This window comes from Anopheles ziemanni, chromosome 2, assembly GCF_943734765.1.
Source record: "Anopheles ziemanni chromosome 2, idAnoZiCoDA_A2_x.2, whole genome shotgun sequence".
NCBI classification, from domain to species: Eukaryota; Metazoa; Arthropoda; class Insecta; order Diptera; family Culicidae; genus Anopheles; species Anopheles ziemanni.
The window spans coordinates 75,927,909-75,945,059 of NC_080705.1; the positions used below are offsets into that span (position 1 = coordinate 75,927,909).

Sequence of the window (17,151 nt, forward strand, 5' to 3'; positions counted from 1 at the left end):
ACCCCCCGCGTTCAGCGTCGTTTTGTGTTCGCAGTAACCGGAGACCGGAGAGGCCTAAGAGATTCTTCAATACTATGTTGCGGAAGTTCAGCATCTCGGAAAGTCTCAGCGTTTAGGTGTTGGGAATTATGGAATGCCGCTCGCATTGGGAGGGACATTAGACCAACCATATCCATGTATCGGTTTGCCGGTTTGTGAAAACACCTTGGGGAACTCGTCTAGTCCATTACGGATTTATTGGTGACGGGAATGTTGGGATCTTGATTTAATTGAACAGTGATCCATTTGAGGCTTCATAGCGCTGAGGGGAAGCCCTGGTGTGAAGTCACAACAATGTCGCGAGGAAAAATCAACTCCTAAAAGAACATATATGACGGATATTCCTTCTCCATACTAGTTTTTGAACGGGCAGAAATTGGAGTTCTTTTAAAATCAGGAGTAACTCACGAAGATTCTACTGACAATCGTGTTTACAAATTAGAATAAAACTGCGAATAGGAATTAGAAGAAAGTTGAACGATAAAACTGCGATTACTTCTTTTTGGTGAATTATTTTTCTGTTGCAAACCAATTAACTACTGTAATACGATTTTAAAAGCCTATAAATGTATTTTTACGCACTTGACCATAAGCCCCCCGAAAACAAAAAAAAAACTTCAACTCACAAATCATTTCTGAGCCGACGGTAGGTAGTCCTCTGGGTTACTCTTTTCTAGCGAAATCATTTTCTCACCAAATGTCTTTGCCCCGAAGATCATCCACCCGGACCGTCACGACACGGACGGGGGCCTATGTGTGTTGCACGGTGGTGTTTTTATTTTTCGTGTCTAGAGCACGAGATTTGCTCCTCACGTCCGTGTCCGCGGTTGCCCTTTTCCATCGGTTCCGTTTGCTTGCTCTCCCTCGTAGCGGTGCTGGCATGGCACCGGTGTCTAAAGTTAGGTTATGTCATCGCCGCCGCCGCCGGCGCAGTACACATACACACACACATACACACATCGGGGTGGCCAACCGCTGGCGCAAAAGCCCGAGCCGATGTCGGTCGGTTTGCCTTTGCGAGCTCTCGTCGACGGTTTTTGTCCGTTTGGCGAACGAAAATAACCTACGAACTCGCGGGCCTTCCCCGCCGTTGTTTTCCCCCTTTCGCCGTCCGTGTAGCTGCTGGCTCCACGCGAACCTCCCGGAACGGTCTCACGTACGACAGTCTATTTTTTGCCTCCTTTTCTCTCCCCCTGTGCGAGAGCACGTGAACAAATAGTTCTTTCTCTCTTCAACCGCTCTGGTATGGGGCGGTGGGTATGGTATGTTGAGTTTTTCGAATTTTTCGACACCGAAATCGTCTCCCCAGCAGGCAATCTGTGAACCGAACTGTCCCCTCTTCTACATCGTCAGTAAAGAAGGGTGGGGCGAGGGCGGGAGCATGATCTCCTGCCAAGAAAAGGCGGCCAGCTTCTCGTCGTCGTTCGTCCCATTTTGCCATCGCCGATGACAGATGGAGGAATTGACCGAGCCACAAGTCCGATCCCCCGGCTTCGCCGATTCTTTTGGGATTTCCACCGTTTTCGTTTCCCTTTCCTTCTTCTCCACCACCAGCGACAAGTACGGTTTTATCCTCCAACACTTCCGTCCGGGTAGCCGGTGCAATCGTCTTGTGTCCACGGGGTGTGTGTGTACCCGTGGGTGCGTTTTGTGATTTGCAGTTTTGCGCAAAAGCGTCTAAGGCAATACGACGACGACGTTCCGTTGGGTCGTTCACGTACAACGTCTGTTGTGACGGCCCGTATCGACTGCACGACACAAAGAGGCAAAGAACTGCACACCAAATGAGGTATTTAATGTGTGCCCACACGGCCCTGTATTAACCGACTCCATCTGGGGATCTTCCGCCTAAGCCGGCGCCGTCTCAGCGTGTCTTGACGCTGGTAGTTGCCCTCCCAGCTGTTCATCGATGCTCTGGAGCTAGACGGTTTTATTGTGTGCGGCATAGCCATGTATACTCCCGTTGTACAATCGGTTAGTCGACTGTGGCATTCCCTTTTAAGTCCCCGATATAGTTAACGTATTAACCTCAAAGGGTCGAGTTCTTGCAAGAAGTATTTAATCAATAATAAACATGAGTCTATTTCTGTAGCATCAAAATAACCTTCGATTCTGTTGTCTTACGTTATGTTTTCCATTTTTTTTTTCAAATTGACGGTTAATTGATACCTATGTAAAATCCAATTAAAACCCCTCCAGTGTTACCGCTTTGTACTATCGAATAAAGTCGAGCAATGAAGGACACTAAATGTGACTGTCTCCATTCCATCGACGTGTAATAAAAAATGCCCCGCAATCGGGATAGAATTTCGTCCGATTAGTAGACGGACACACGGGGCCGGCCGGTTCTTGTGTATCTCATTCCTGTTCGCTGAATACTTTAAGCGCTTCAGTTTTAGACCAACGGAGGCGCAGCAGCAAGGTTCGATCGACCGACCTCTTCCTGGGGTTCACAAAATCCCTTCTTATTTCGGTTCCATGTTCTGTTTTTACTGTTTTATTTTTTACGGACTTTGGGCATCGGAGGATGGTGCGATGGTTTCTCTCACTAATTTGGCCACATTCAGCAACTTCTTCATACACCACTGGCTCTCTGCCACTGGATGGTGGAAAGGGAGCAGGAGTAGGAGGAGAGTCAGCACAGAAGTAGCTGCCGGATGAATAATTTATGAAGTTCTTTTCAGTTTGTCTCGGGCCGCGCGCACCACCGCGCAACCAAGAAGCAATGCGACCTATCGAAAGAATTGTGCTGTGCTTCGGCTATCGATACGAACGGAACGAACGATGGCAAACGATCGTCGAAAAGTTTTCCGTTCCGGCCCGGGTTTCCCTTTTTTTTCTTTGCCAGTGTTTGCACCCACCCCGCGCCCGCCGCGTACCTTTGCGACGGATTGGCCAGACCTTTCCTCCACGTGTCCTCCGGGTGGTGATTGCTTCCGATCGACCGGCGCGAGTCCATCCCCCCGAAAGCAATCTTCGAATCCGTGTATGGTGGGGGGGGCGTTGTACTTTTTGGGGTTATTTTGTTCGTTTGATTTTGTGCTGCAACCATCCGCCCTTTTTGGAATGAGTCCGGAGTAAAATGGTGTACCTTTTTTCGCTCTCTTGCTTTCTTTATTTTTCCCCTTCTGTATTGGCAGTTGATACAAAACATATAAACTCTTGAAGATGTAAGACAACCGTGAAAAACCCCTTAGGCAATGCAGTTCGACAACACATGTGTGTGAAACGGAAGCAGGTCCTCTTAAAAAAATGGAGGCCCCCGCAACACAATCCGTGGATGAGAAAAGTTTTGTCGAGCCACGAGGTATTAAAAAAACACGGTGCCACGTGTTTCACGAAGAACACTCGCAAACGTTATTAAAATTGGGCATTAATGAGCTCTTTTTAACTGCTCAACATGTTTCGCTTCGATATAGTGGAGTTACAATAAGATACTCTTGAACACCACTTTATTTAATGTTTGGATAATTCAATACTTCAATGTATGTTTTTTTTTCATTGATTTAATATTCTTTTATTTTGTTGTTGTTATACATAGATACATGTATGCACTTTTCTTTTTCCTTTCCTTGCTGGCGACGTAATTCTGAAAGCTTCCTTTTTTATTTTAAAACCGTATAAAAATACACGTTTTAGATTGATTAAGGTCCAACAACATGGATTTTATGTGTTTCATCCCATTGCCTTGATTTAACGTGCGAACGTTTTAACGATTTAATTTAAATGATTGTTACCTACATTTGGTATTGGTTTGAATTTGCAAACGGTCTCGGGTGGCTTTCAGACGCTTTATAGCTTAATTTAGATTATTGGGTGACACTTTTATTGAACACTAGTGATCGGGCGTATCGAAGCGTTGAGGAAGCGGCCCACAGAAGATAGTGTGATTACGGCGTACATAATGAACTTTCTACCACTTCCCCCAAGGAACGCATTGGGGTTGCTCCCGATATTACTCTCGGTGTGCAAATAGATTGGATAAGGTGGCTCTCTTTTCCTATCGCTCGAGGGCGGGCGGGGATAGATTGAACTGCTGCAGATGTTGAATTGGATTGGCCTTTCCTTGCAGCCATTACATTTGCCATTTCTATCGAAGTGTACGACCGTGTGGATAATCAATTTCTTGATATCCTTTGCCCACACGCCCACCGAGGTCCTTGCAACGAGTAGCGACGTTCCGTGCGACGCAAAGTGGATGTTACTTTTCATTACCATTCCTCTCAATATTCTTCGTTTAAGCCCCCGTTCTTTTGTTAATGGAGTTGGTCTTTTCTTTGGTCTTCCGCAGGCTACGTGCTGATGAATGGAGATACAGGAAAATTGTCCGCTACCGCCGCCGCCCCGACAGCGATCTATCCAGCGCCCGGCACAGCCGCGGCCACAGCTGCAGCAGCAGCAGCAGCCAGCACAATCATCACTAGCGGAATTTCCAGCCTAACGCTGGTCGGTCAACAGCAGCCACAGCCAACGCCTCCCGGTTCCGGCGCGATGCACAACGTCAACAACAACACACTCGTGGGCGCCGCTCCCTCCGTGACGCCCGCACCGGTAGACTATTCCGCACTGAATGGTGGTGGTGGTGGTGGTGTTGGTGGACTCGCTTCCGGTGGGGAATCTCCGGCCACCGCCAGCGACTATTACGCCGACGGTCCGGTCGCCTCCACCCTTATTACCAACGACACCGCGGGCTCCACTCCAAGCAGCAGCAACATTACCTACACCAACAGTCCTGCCCTCGCCAGTAGCCTGCCGGGCGCTGCTGCTGCTGCTACTGCTGTCGCCGCCATGCCGCTAGCAGGAGGAGGAATCATCGTAGTTCCCGCCGCCGTCGCCGTCGCCACCCACGAGGACGAGGACGCCACCGGCAGCGTCGAGGATGCGCTGGTGCAAGGCAATAGTAGCAGCAGTAGTAGCAGCAATAACAACAACATCATGAACAACAACCAGATCGTCACCAGTGATAGCAACAATCCTACTAGTAGCAGTAGTAGTACCGAACACAACGGGATGCCTTTAGAGCAGCTGAAGCAGCTGCTGCAAACACAGCTTGATTACTATTTTTCGCGGTAAGTGTGGGTCCAGTTGAAGGAGGAACTCTAATACGGGTTGGAAACTTGCCGGAATGCTTTTTAGGGGTCATTTTGACCCCTATTTTGAAAACGCTATAGCTTCACTATTTTTGAAGATTTTTCAAATCAGTAAAGTGTTACTTTTTGGTATACTTATTGACTATCTTTTGGCGTTTTCAATTTTTTTATGTACCTTGCATGTATCGATATGACTCGTAATTTAATCCTTTTAATTTTGTAGTTTTTCAGAAATTATTATGTAAATTCAGAAAAAAAAAACTCATTTTCGACCATTTTTGCTTTACATCGAGCTAGCGGAATGATGAAGAAATGCATCGAAAAACCAAAAACGTCAAAAGATAGAAAACAAATATAAAAATAATAAAATAACAGTTTGCGGATTTAAAAAATCTTCAAAAATAGTACAGTTATAGCGTTTTAAAAATAGGGGTCAAAATGACCCCTAAAAAGCATTCTAGGGATAGTCAAGTTGGTTTTCGGAACTGGTCGAACAGGAAAATCTGAAATTTTTGGTTTAGATGTAGCTTTGGATTTTAAGAAAAGCATTAATTTATATTGTAAAACTATTCAGCCGTCTTCGAGATATTAAAATCGAAAACTGCGTTGGGGTCAAAATGACCCCAATTTAGAATCTAGTGTTAAAGATACTTAGACTAATACTGTCTTGGGTCAATGCAATTTTTCAAACAACCGGTATTATTCGAAAAGCTAGGAACGACATACGTAAAAAAGCTAGAAACATTCCCGCTCGCAGGAGGGAAGATGTTAAGATAAGATTAATTGTTGATAGACTAATTATACCTTGTGTTTCCTTCCCAACGCAGAGAGAATCTCGCGAACGACACATATCTCCTGACGCAAATGGACAACGATCAGTACGTGCCAATCTGGACCGTTGCGAACTTCAATCAGGTGAAGAAGCTTACCAAGGACATCAAGCTGATTACGGAGGTGCTGCGCGAGTCCCCGAACGTGCAGGTGGACGAGGAAGGCCTAAAGGTGCGCCCGAACCACAAGCGGTGCATCGTGATATTGCGCGAAATACCGGACAATACGCCCGTGGAGGAGGTGAAGGTAAGGGTGGAGCCAGAGAGTGGAGAGGGTAGCTAATGGTTGATACGTTTTATTGATGTGTTTTGTTTTCCCGTTTGGCTTGTTTTTTGCAGAATATTTTCCAGGGAGAAAACTGTCCGCGCTTCATTTCCTGTGAGTTTGCCCACAACAACTCCTGGTACATTACGTTCGAGTCGGACGAGGATGCCCAGCGTGCGTTCCGATATTTGCGCGAGGAGGTGAAGGAATTTCAGGTGCGTCGTGGGTGTTATTGCAGATGCAGAGACGAAGGAAAAGGGAGTGAAAACGAGAGCAGCGTAAACAATGAGTTTCTTTTCGTTTGTTTTTCTTCCCACAGGGTAAGCCAATTATGGCACGAATAAAGGCCAAACCGATGAACCGGCTACCGATCACACCGGTCGGCGGTGTGCCGATGAAGAACGGGTTGAACGGCTTCCGGACGACGCCACCGCCGGGCACGGCGGTCGCCGTCACCGCGGCCGTCCCATCGATGGCGACAACGACGGCGGTGGCGGCACTGACGGCGGCCGGGGTCCCGGGCGCCACCTACGACCCGGTGCAGCCGACGTCCGTCACGGCGGCCACCCTGACTGCCTACCCGACCGGACAGCGCTACATTCTGCAGCACAACGGTCCACTTCCACAGGGCGCCGTGCCGAGCTTCAACGCTCCGGTGCATATGTTTGTAAGTGGTCATTCATAATTACTCAATTAAGGTTGGTCTTAAAGGGTGTGTCTCATACGACTCGCCCTTGTGGATTGTGTCGCCCTTTGGAAAATAATAATAATTTCAGGCATCAGTAAATTGAGTTTAATGTGATGTTACATACAAAAATCACCTTAGAGCATGTAGCCTGGCTAAATAACGTTATAAAACAACAAAAGTAATCGAGAACGATGTATAAAATGGATAGTACTGATAGTATAGCTTTTACTTCTTCGTACCGTTTTTACCCTATCAAGAATGTCGTTTAATCCGTCAAGAACATTGTTCTGTTGTTGCTATATATAGTTTATTTGTTAAAGTTAATTAAAGTTAAAATTAAAAAAAAAATAAGCGGAACTTTGCATTGTGTCATACCTTCCCTCTTTTTTATAGAAACCAGTAGTTTTACTTCTAACTCCTTTATTATTTTACGATAAATGATCAATGCATGGAAATATTATTGCAAATATCAGCACCAAAGTAACCGAGAAAGCCCAGGATAAGGCCTAATGATAGGGAGGAAATGCCCTAAGAACAAAAAAGTAAGTTAGAACATGTTGGCTCTAACCATACGGCAACGTCCGTCATACCTTAATAAATAAACTATAAAAATATAAATAAACTGCACCAAAGTAAAATGTTCTTAAGATTCCCTTTTACCAATGGATACATGTGCGAAGGGATGTCTTTTAAAAACACGAATCATATTAAATGGACACCCGTTAAACAAAACCAGTGTGAGCCACAACCTTACAGTAAACTATGGGGCGCATATAGAACTTACTTTGAAGTATCGTTTCGTATGCCTGATTGATTTGTTTTTTTCGTTTTCCCCTCCTTGCAGCCATTCCATCAGCAGCAGCCATTGTATCCCGGGTTTATGCAATCGTGGCAGCCCACCCAGGGCAGCTTCTTTGAGATGACGCCGTACATGGCCAACGGGATTCCGCAGGTCGCGGTCTACAACACCGGCGGCGCTGCTGCCGGCGGTGGTGGCGGTAGTGGTGGCGGCGGTGGCGGCGTTGCCGGCGGAGGCAAACAACAGAACGGCCGGTACGGTGGCGGAGTGCCAGGCGGGGGTGGTGGTGGTGGCGGCGTAGGCGGTGGCCACCGGCAGAATCCTCGTAACAAACGCCAAACAACGCAGCAGCAGGGAGTAGTCAATGACAGTCAACAGTCGTCGGTATCATCGAACAACAATCGAATGTCGAACGCGCAGCAGCAATCGCAGGGCTATCAGGGGCAGAATGCTGGCGGTGCTAATGTGGTCACTAGTAGCGGTGCGGTACAATCCGCCGGTGGTGGTGTCGCCTCTTACCAACCGAACGCGGGTGGCAAGAGTGTCGGTTTGCTCGGTGGCAAACCAGCTTCGTCGTCCGGGGCGGTAGCTTCGTCGGCGTACCTTAAAGATGCAACCGGGGCACCGTTGACGACGATTCCCGGCACGGTGTTTGTCCCACAGTACTACGTTTCTGCTCCGCAACATCCACAGCACTACGTCAGCCAACAACAACAGCAGCAGCAGCAGCAGCAGTCGAGCGACGGTGGAGTGGTTGATGTGATCGTACGAACGGACATGCAGCAACAGCAGACCCAATCGTACCACGAGGATGGTTCATCCCTCGGTGCCAACACGGTGCTCGTAGTGCCAGCCTACACCACAGGCGGTGGTGGTGGCGGTGGAGGCCGTAAAAACAACAACCCGAACGTTACCGGAACCAACACGACGATGCACATCGACAACGCGCAGCAGCAGCAGCAGTGGACATCCAATCAACCCCGACGGAATCCACGGCGGCGGAAAGATGAGATGATGCCGATGGAGGTCGGAACCGGTGGCGGTGGAGGAACGGGGGTGACAATGATGATGTACGGTGCCGGTGGCAACCTCAGGCATGCGGCAGCTGCTTCAGCGGGATACAACGCAAATAGCAGCAGCAGCACCACCAACCGCACCAACAGCGCAAACAACGCGAACGGTGCAGCCAATACTAATAATAATAGTAATAGCGGTAATAACGGTAACAATAACAGTGGTAGTAGTAACAATAATATAAATAGTGGTAAGGTTATCATGCATACAACTAGTCTCAACCAATTGGCGCCCTCCGCCGGTGGAGGAGGTGGAGGCGGAAAGTACCAAGGCCGCGGGCGCGGCGGTGATAACAATAATGGATATGGCGGTGGCATGATGGTCGCAGATGGCGGTTCCCATCACGGCGGCGGTGGTGGATATCATTTGGACGGCCACGGTCACCATCACAGTAGGAACACGGCGACTGCATCGGCTGGTGGTGGCGGTTTGCTCGATTCCAGTGCTTCCTTCCCGCAGCAGCAGCAGCAGCAGCAACACGCTGCTGGCGGTGGCAATGCGGCGGGCCATAAGTTGCAGCAAGACATGATGCACCATCGGCAGTTCCATCACACGGAGCCGCACTTGCATCATGTGCATCATCAGCAGCAGCAGCACCACCAGCATCAGCAGTCGTCGTCCCAGTCTTCTGCCAGTAGTCACCATCACCATCATCAGACCTCCGCCAACAGTAGCAACAGTAGCAGCCACCACCACAGCCATCATAGTCAGCCAGCAGGTGGTGGTGGTGGGCCGCAGGCAACCGGCCAGCAACAGCAACATCATCCTCCGCAGCAGCAATCAGTTCCACCGCAGCATACTCATGCCCAACAACAACAGCACCAGCAGCATTCGGCAGCGGCATCATCGGCTCAGGCATCCCACCATCACCATCATCACCAAGGTCACCATCTGCAGCACCAGCAGACGGGGGCCGGAGGTTCGTCGAGCAGTGGGACAACGGCAGCGACGGCGGGGGGCAGTAGTGGTGGCAATAGCTCCAGCTCCAACACCGGGAGTACCGGTGGCCATAACACCACCGCCAGTACCAACACCGCTGGCAGCAGCGGTGGTGGGGGGTCAGCATCAAACCACGGCAACGCTAGCAGCAGCAGCAGCACCAGCGTTCAGTTCGATCTCGAGCCAGCGGCATTTCCGCCCCTTCCCGGGCACGATGGACGGAGTGGCACCGGTGGCGGGAGTAATGCCACGGGTGGAGGCCGCTCGAACGCGAAGGGAAGTCACCATGGCTCCGGCCCTTCGTTCGGAGGTCATCAGCAGCAGCAGCACCAATCCCATGGTGGTGCGTATGGGACCTCTGGCGCCCATCAACAGCATCCATCGGGAGCAGCAGCAACAGGTGGTCCGAGTGCATCCATCGCTACTGGTGTTTCCGGCTCCTCAGCGTCCTCCTCCTCCGGTGCTCATCACAGTTCCACCACCGATGGTCTTGCTGAGGGCCACGGTGCCTCCGGTGGTGTTTCGTCGGGAAACAACACTGCCTCCGGCGGTAATGGGACACACCAGCAGCCGTCGATCGGAGCCACCACCATTGTCCCGGCACCGGCTTGGGGCGAGAATCATCGCTTAGCGGATGTGGTGAAGGGTACGGCAAAGGCACGCCCTCTCCCGGGAGCAACGGTAGCTGCCATTGTGGCCGGTACAGCTCTTCTTCCGACGCCAACAACGACCACGGGTAGCACCACCGAGCATAGTCAAAAAGGCACGACCACTTCAGGAGCGACGACCGGCTCCGAGCAGAAGCCGAACGAACCCGCTGGAAACACTGGCACCAGCTCCACTAACGCTAATCAGCAGATACATCCTCTACCTGTGATAAAATGCACTGTGAATGTCGCAACGAACGTTGGTGGCAGTCAAACTGCACCATCAACCGGAACTGCCGTCGCCACCACAACCGGTAGTAGTGGTGGTGGCCATTCTTCAGCTACTGTCCCTCCTCCTACTACTTCCGCCACGACCACCACCACGGCTGACAAATCAACCAAGACTGACGAGTCGTTGCTGCAGATGTCAGCAAGCTCCACGGTAACGGCCCGCGCAGCGACCACTGCCAACCCGACGGATAGCAGCAGCGGCGGTAACCCGCCCGTTGTTTCCGCCTCCGCAGTGTCCGCACCAACGACGGCCAATGCGGCCACAATGACTTCGACTGATTTCGCCACCGCAACCAAATCCTCCGCCGCCTCGGCCTTAAAAGCTGCTCCCCACGCTAACACCGGTACCGGCGGAACTGCTGCCACAGGAAAGCAGCAACCTCTGGCGGGCGCCGGTGGTAAATCCAGCGTGGCAACAACGGCAACATCGTCATTGAATGCTGGTGCTCAACCACCACCACCGCCAACCTTCTCGCTGCAAAACCATCCGCCACTGGTTCCGCTCGACCCGAGCAGCGCGAACAGTAATAGCGCTGCTGGAGCCACCACCACTACCACGCCTCAGGTACGTCTTAGCTATGCACAAGTGGCACAGCATCTGGCCGAGCAGAAGAAGGAGAAGGAGCAGTCCGTCGTCGTCGCCGGTGCCGCTCATCCCCATCATCATCCGCATCAACATGCGGCCGAACATGGGGCGAGCGGCAACAAGGCGGGCTCTTCTGCAATCACGGGTACTGCAGCAGCAGCAGCAGCGACTGCAGCGGAGAAGGAGAACAGCAATCACAATGCACCGGTAGCAGTTACGGTGACGGACGTAGCTTCCGGTACAGCAACGGTCGGGGCTTCTGCGGCTACCAGCGCAACCGGTGCCTCTGGTGCGGGTGTTAGTTCCTCGGCTGTGAACGCCAAGCACGATACCGCCGGGTTCGTCGGTGTGGCCAGCAGAAAGAAAGACACGGCAGCCGGTGGTGGTGCCGGCGCCACAACGAAGGGAGGACCGGCCACCTCCCATCACCACGGAGATGGTTTCCGAGAGCAACGAGGTAGGTGGAAAACTTTTGATAGTCATTATCTTTTGTCTCTCAAATTTTGAAAAAACCGCATCAACTTCAGTCTCTAATGCATCTGAGTTTGCTTTGTAGTCGTCCATTTTTTTCCTTTGCTGAAAACAACAAAGTAAAACAGATTTTTTTTTGTTTTTCCTGGATCATTACTTGCGCCAATTAATAATTTTCCATAATTTCCTTTTTGTAGCCCGCTTTATTATATAATTCTTACTACACCCAATATCTTCAAACTCGTCTGTATCAAGATGAATTTACATTCATGTCAACCAAATGTTTCGATAGGGACAACATTGAAATCCACAGACAAAATTCCAGATAAACACGAGACAAAAGCTGATGAGCTAGAGACAGAAGTGTATGAGCTAAAAATAATACTACACATCGATCATTGCCAGGACTTTTCAATTTTGTTTAATTCTTATTTTAGTAAGTACTGGGTGGGTTTTCGAATAATTTAATACCTTCACGTACCATAATCTGCATGTGCTAGTGAATTAAACGTTTGATACGGTAGGTAGCTGGTGAAATCGATTTGTTCGTTGTGAAATTTTTAAAAATGTTTCTCTACCGGCGAACAGAGAGGCTCCAGGGATTTGCTTGCGATTGGAATGCAAAACTTATTTTATGGTAATTTATAACCGTTGCCCTTTCGACCAACCACAACCACCCCCAAGATGGTTCAAGTCATAAAAATTGCGACTGTAGGCGGTTTCAATTTCTTAGGCACCACCCATCCCCACCCCACCTCATGGGTAAAACCGAAAAGGATAGCATAAAAACATCCTTGTGATGGCTTAACTTTACACCACATTTTACTTACTTCTCTTCACTGAGCCGCCAAGCCAAGGGCGCGCTGAGTGTATAGTGTGTGTTTGTGTGTCTGACGCACGCAGGCACCAAACGAACCGTGACGAACTGTCGCCGCCGTCTTTATGTCTCGCCGTCGTCGCGGAAGCTCGACTCCGAAGGTCGTTTTGCTGGCGGCGACAAACACATGTGTGTGTGTGTGTGTGTTTGTGTCAGCCCCGTACGTCCTTATCCGGCGAAAGTGTCTTCCCTTAAGTTTCTCATAAACCTATCGGTCGATCTGGTCGCCGGTGGCTGTTGGAGCATTAGAGGGTGATGTGATGACTGTTTTTTTTCTGTTTTTTTTTCCTGTATTCCTATCCGTTTGCATGCAATATGTTTATTAGGAAAAAAACTCGGCAAGTTTACTTTAATTTTTCGTGCCCTCGTTGCAGAGTCCTTGGCTATGTTTGGGAGGGTGGAAGGAGCAAGGAATAAGAGATAACGAATTCCAGTTTTATTTTCGTTTACCGGAGGCAAACGAAAGTCGTGTGTTTTTGTCTGCAAAGTCTCGTTCCAAACGTGTGTTTGTGTGTGCAGTGTGAATCCTATTTTTAGGATTCTATTGATTTTCAAGAAGCACCCTCCTTCGCCTTCTCTATTGCTACTTTGGAGTCCCTTCCAGTATCATCTTTTTTGCTTTTTGTTATGCCTATTATATCGGTATTAAGTTATTTATGGAAATTGATTAATTATTCCCAATAAGTTAATATGTTATTTTTAGATTTTTTTCGGGTTCGAAAAATCGTAGTAAAATTGATCTGTCTTAAGTTGAATTTCTGAAACATATATTAATCCTATTTTTTCCATTACCTCCTTTACAGAAACGCGCTACAATCAACACGGTGCCGGTGGTAACACTCATTCACGCAACTCCAAAGATTATCGTCAGTCTTCCGGTGCTGGTGGTGCCGGTGGCCACAGCAACCATGTTGCCGCCGGTTCCCTTCCCTCTGCCGGCCTCCGGAATGTGGCCGAACAAAACAACAATCATTCGCAGCATCATCCGCATCAGCAGCAGCACGGTGGTAGCAGTGGAGGAGGTCCTCGCACTGGTGGAAATAATGGCAATACCAACCACCACCATCATCACCATCATCACCAGAGCAACAACAACAATGGCGCCAAAACAATGGGTGCAGGTGGTGGTGGTGGTGGACCCCGTTCGGCTCGACCGCATCAGCTGAAGGACTACGTCACGACCCCGCACCAACAGTCACACCATCACCAGCAGCAGCAGGGGGGGCACCCGCGGAGTCCCAAATGATGGCGCTTAATATGGATCTAAAACGTACGGCCCGTCCTCCTTCTCAAACAAAGCCACCACCAGCAGCAGGATCACGTGCTGGAGCAAGACCAAAACCAAACGCATTACCTGCCGCCACTGTTCTTCTACACCACCGATCAGTAGCGCCCGGCTCGGAAAACATGAAAGTTCGCAATCTTGTGCAATCTTGGAAGGATGCTGTAATTATGGTTCCCCTAAAGGATCTGAAATGTGTTTTGAAGTTTGTGGAATGAGCCGTTTCCACTTGTAAGAGATGTCAGGATAAGCGCTGGCGGAAAGTTGGACGGGCATTACTGTGCTTTTCTTCAGCGGCAATAAGAGCTTGCCATTAGTAGCAAGAGCAAAGTGCGTACCAAGGTGTCGGTATTGATAGAGCAGATCGGGGCGCATGATCGATAAATGATGCGAGAGAGGGTTTATTTGTTTTCTAGGCAATCTATTGTCGTAAACGCTTGGTTTTTTTTCTTTTATTTCTTTTTTTCCTACGCAATAATCAAACTCTGCGGATAACACTCAAGGCGATGTAGTTCGAGATGCAACTCTAGGTAGTGTGGTTTACACCAGGCTTACACCGAAACTATTTAAAATGGATATGATATTATTCGGGTTCAAATGAGTTTTTTTCTTCCAACTTTTTTGCGAATCTCACATGCACACATTATTGTTGTTTGGAAATGTTGTACTGCTTCTGTCAAATCCAAAACGGTAAAGGATCCGCTCAGTTTCAAAGGTATAGCTCTCGGAATCCTTAAAATCATACTCCTTTTTATTGCCTTTGCTTCCCGTGCCTGGTCCGCCACTTGTTTTCTCCAAACTAATCCAGATGTATCCAGAAGTGAACAACTCCTAATTTTGATTATTTGCTTTTCTTCCGGCGTGCTGATTATTATTATACTAATAAGTGCAAAGGTGAAACAAAAAACCGAATGTACCACCATATGGAGCGCAAATAATAGTTAACCTCGAGAATACCACTATTTTCGCTACCCACAAATACCTTGTTTATTTATGTGTTATGTGTTAAACAGACAGATGTTTGTTTTCCTAGTTATGGTTTATGTTTGGAGTTGCAAATGCAACAGACAAAAGGGGGAAAAGAAGAACAAAAAAAATGCAGGGAACGACAGACAGTCGAAAAGAAAGAGCACGCGAGGATCAAGCGGCATCTTGACACATACATTTTGCTTGATTTCTTACTATTATGATTATTATTATTATCATTATTGCTACGCTATTATTGCTATTATTATTAATCTTATTACTATTTTTATTGCAATTCCTTGTTACGTTGTTGATAGTCGGTAGGAGAGGGAGGCAGCGAGGAGGATGATAAGGAAGAGCTCAGAGTCGTGCGGAATGCAAAGAAAAAAATAAACAAAAAGAGGAACCAGAGAGAGACGTGAGCGACGGGGTGGTCCTTGCGCAGGGTTGTTCTCATAAAAAAGGAAAGGAAGAAATTAATATTACTGTTATCAGATTGCTGCTGCATGTTAATTGCAAATGTTGAATCTTCGGAATAGTAGACCCCCGATGTGTACTAAACAAAAAGGCCAAGCCCAGAAGCGCACGCAGGTACACAAACAGGCAAACCACGGCCATCCTTTTCGTTAAAACCACACCCTGTGTAATATAAACGCGTTGTCGTGTAGCTGTGCCGTGTACAAGGCGCTCGATCCCAGTTGGCGACGCTCGGGAAAGCAGACAAACAAAAATCGCAGGGGCAACTAGTTGATAATTGATTCTTGATTTAGTGCGTAAGCGTAGTAATGGTGGTATATAGGATCTCCCGGGGGAACATTTAAGCAACAGGTAGCAAACGCGTCAAATGCAGCAAAACCGATGGAAATGGCGCGCTAAAAAGTACGCGAGATACAGAAAGACGACAAAAGCAAGTTACTGCCGCCCATACACAGGGGGAAGAGAGTGAATGTGGGGGAATGTAGGGTATTGAATTAGCAAACGCTAGGAACCGGGACCTTCCACCCCGTCGTGTGGTGGAACCAACGAGTGAAGTTAGTCGAATCGGGGGCTTTGCATGCAGTGGGTATGAAGCCTACATGTGTGTGTAAGCTTAAGCTAGTGATGTGTAAGTCTAAGACTAAAACAAACCGACAAACGCGAATATGAAAAACACAAACAACTATCCTACTACATAAAAATTTGCCTACAAACAATGAAAACATCTTAACGAGAGCAAAAACACACACAAAAACATACAATCCTGCAAAATTAGACACAGCTGAATCAAATTTAAAGATAGATCGAATATTAGGATAAAAATAGATACAAAAGCATCAAAATAAGCCAATAGTTTCTAGAGTGCACCTAAAGTGATTAAAACAATATGGTGTCCAAACATAACTACAAACAAACAAACGGAAACGATACAAAACAGCACACTAAACACGGCAAATAGGATAATCAAATTTATTTCTCCCGGGCTAGGAGAAAACTAAATAAATATTTAGAAGCACTATACTTTATATACACAGACACACACATACACACGCAAACGTGCGCATTAGATGGCCAGGCGAGTTAAGAGACGACAGAATTAAGGATACAGTAAGAACTCTATGGTCTTTTCCGTTCTACCCTTTTATTACTGCCATTTAAGTAGACGGCGTAATGGCCTCCGAGTTGCTAGAATTACGTGAATTATTTCATTCTATATAATTTTCTACTGCAAACAACTCAACAAACACTGCTCTTCGCGTATGAGTGCGAATATAGGCGTGTTATATAAATATATATATGTTTTCTTTTCCTAAACGATCCAACACGTTTTTGGTGAGAAGTATCGGTTATACTTTCGTCGTCATTTCTTTTAGCATTTGTAACATTCCTATCATATTGCCCATTACATCTTCCCAATAGATGCATCACTATATCTTATAACATGTCCCATTTTTCTTGATCGAAAGAGTTCCATTAACATGTTCAATGATTGCCTGATCGGAGTCACTCACTTTGCCCACAAGATCCTCAGTGACATTCTTCATACACATTCATGATTTTCAACTACTCGCTTCTTCTTTCACTCTTTAATGCACGTTCTTTTATTTTTATGAGCTCAAAACGGTTTGTATTCATTGGACCACATTCTGTGCAGTTGCTGCGTGCAAAATATACGTTTGTCGCTTCTCATTTATTAGCTTTGTAGGAAACAATGTATGGATTTCAGGTTACCTCCTTCTATACCAGAGACGCAATGGGGGATGAAACATGTCCCTTGCTCACCAGTGGGAATGCCGTGTGCCTAATTTTTATGGTTTTATATGAAACGAA

The 17,151-nt window shown here is 47.7% G+C and overlaps 1 protein-coding gene across 1 annotated transcript in view; it reads left to right on the forward strand.

The window, feature by feature from the left end:
* LOC131294363 (hornerin) overlaps positions 1-13,994 on the forward strand; it is a 30,887-nt gene extending 16,893 nt beyond the window's left edge. Inside the window, exons 4-9 of the mRNA XM_058322410.1 lie at positions 4,331-5,108; positions 5,957-6,206; positions 6,299-6,439; positions 6,544-6,891; positions 7,757-11,705; positions 13,400-13,994. Coding sequence (XP_058178393.1) covers positions 4,331-5,108; positions 5,957-6,206; positions 6,299-6,439; positions 6,544-6,891; positions 7,757-11,705; positions 13,400-13,842 — 5,909 coding nt within the window. The 3' untranslated portion in view covers positions 13,843-13,994. The remainder of the gene's footprint in view (positions 1-4,330; positions 5,109-5,956; positions 6,207-6,298; positions 6,440-6,543; positions 6,892-7,756; positions 11,706-13,399) is intronic.
* Positions 13,995-17,151: the final 3,157 nt, after the last annotated feature.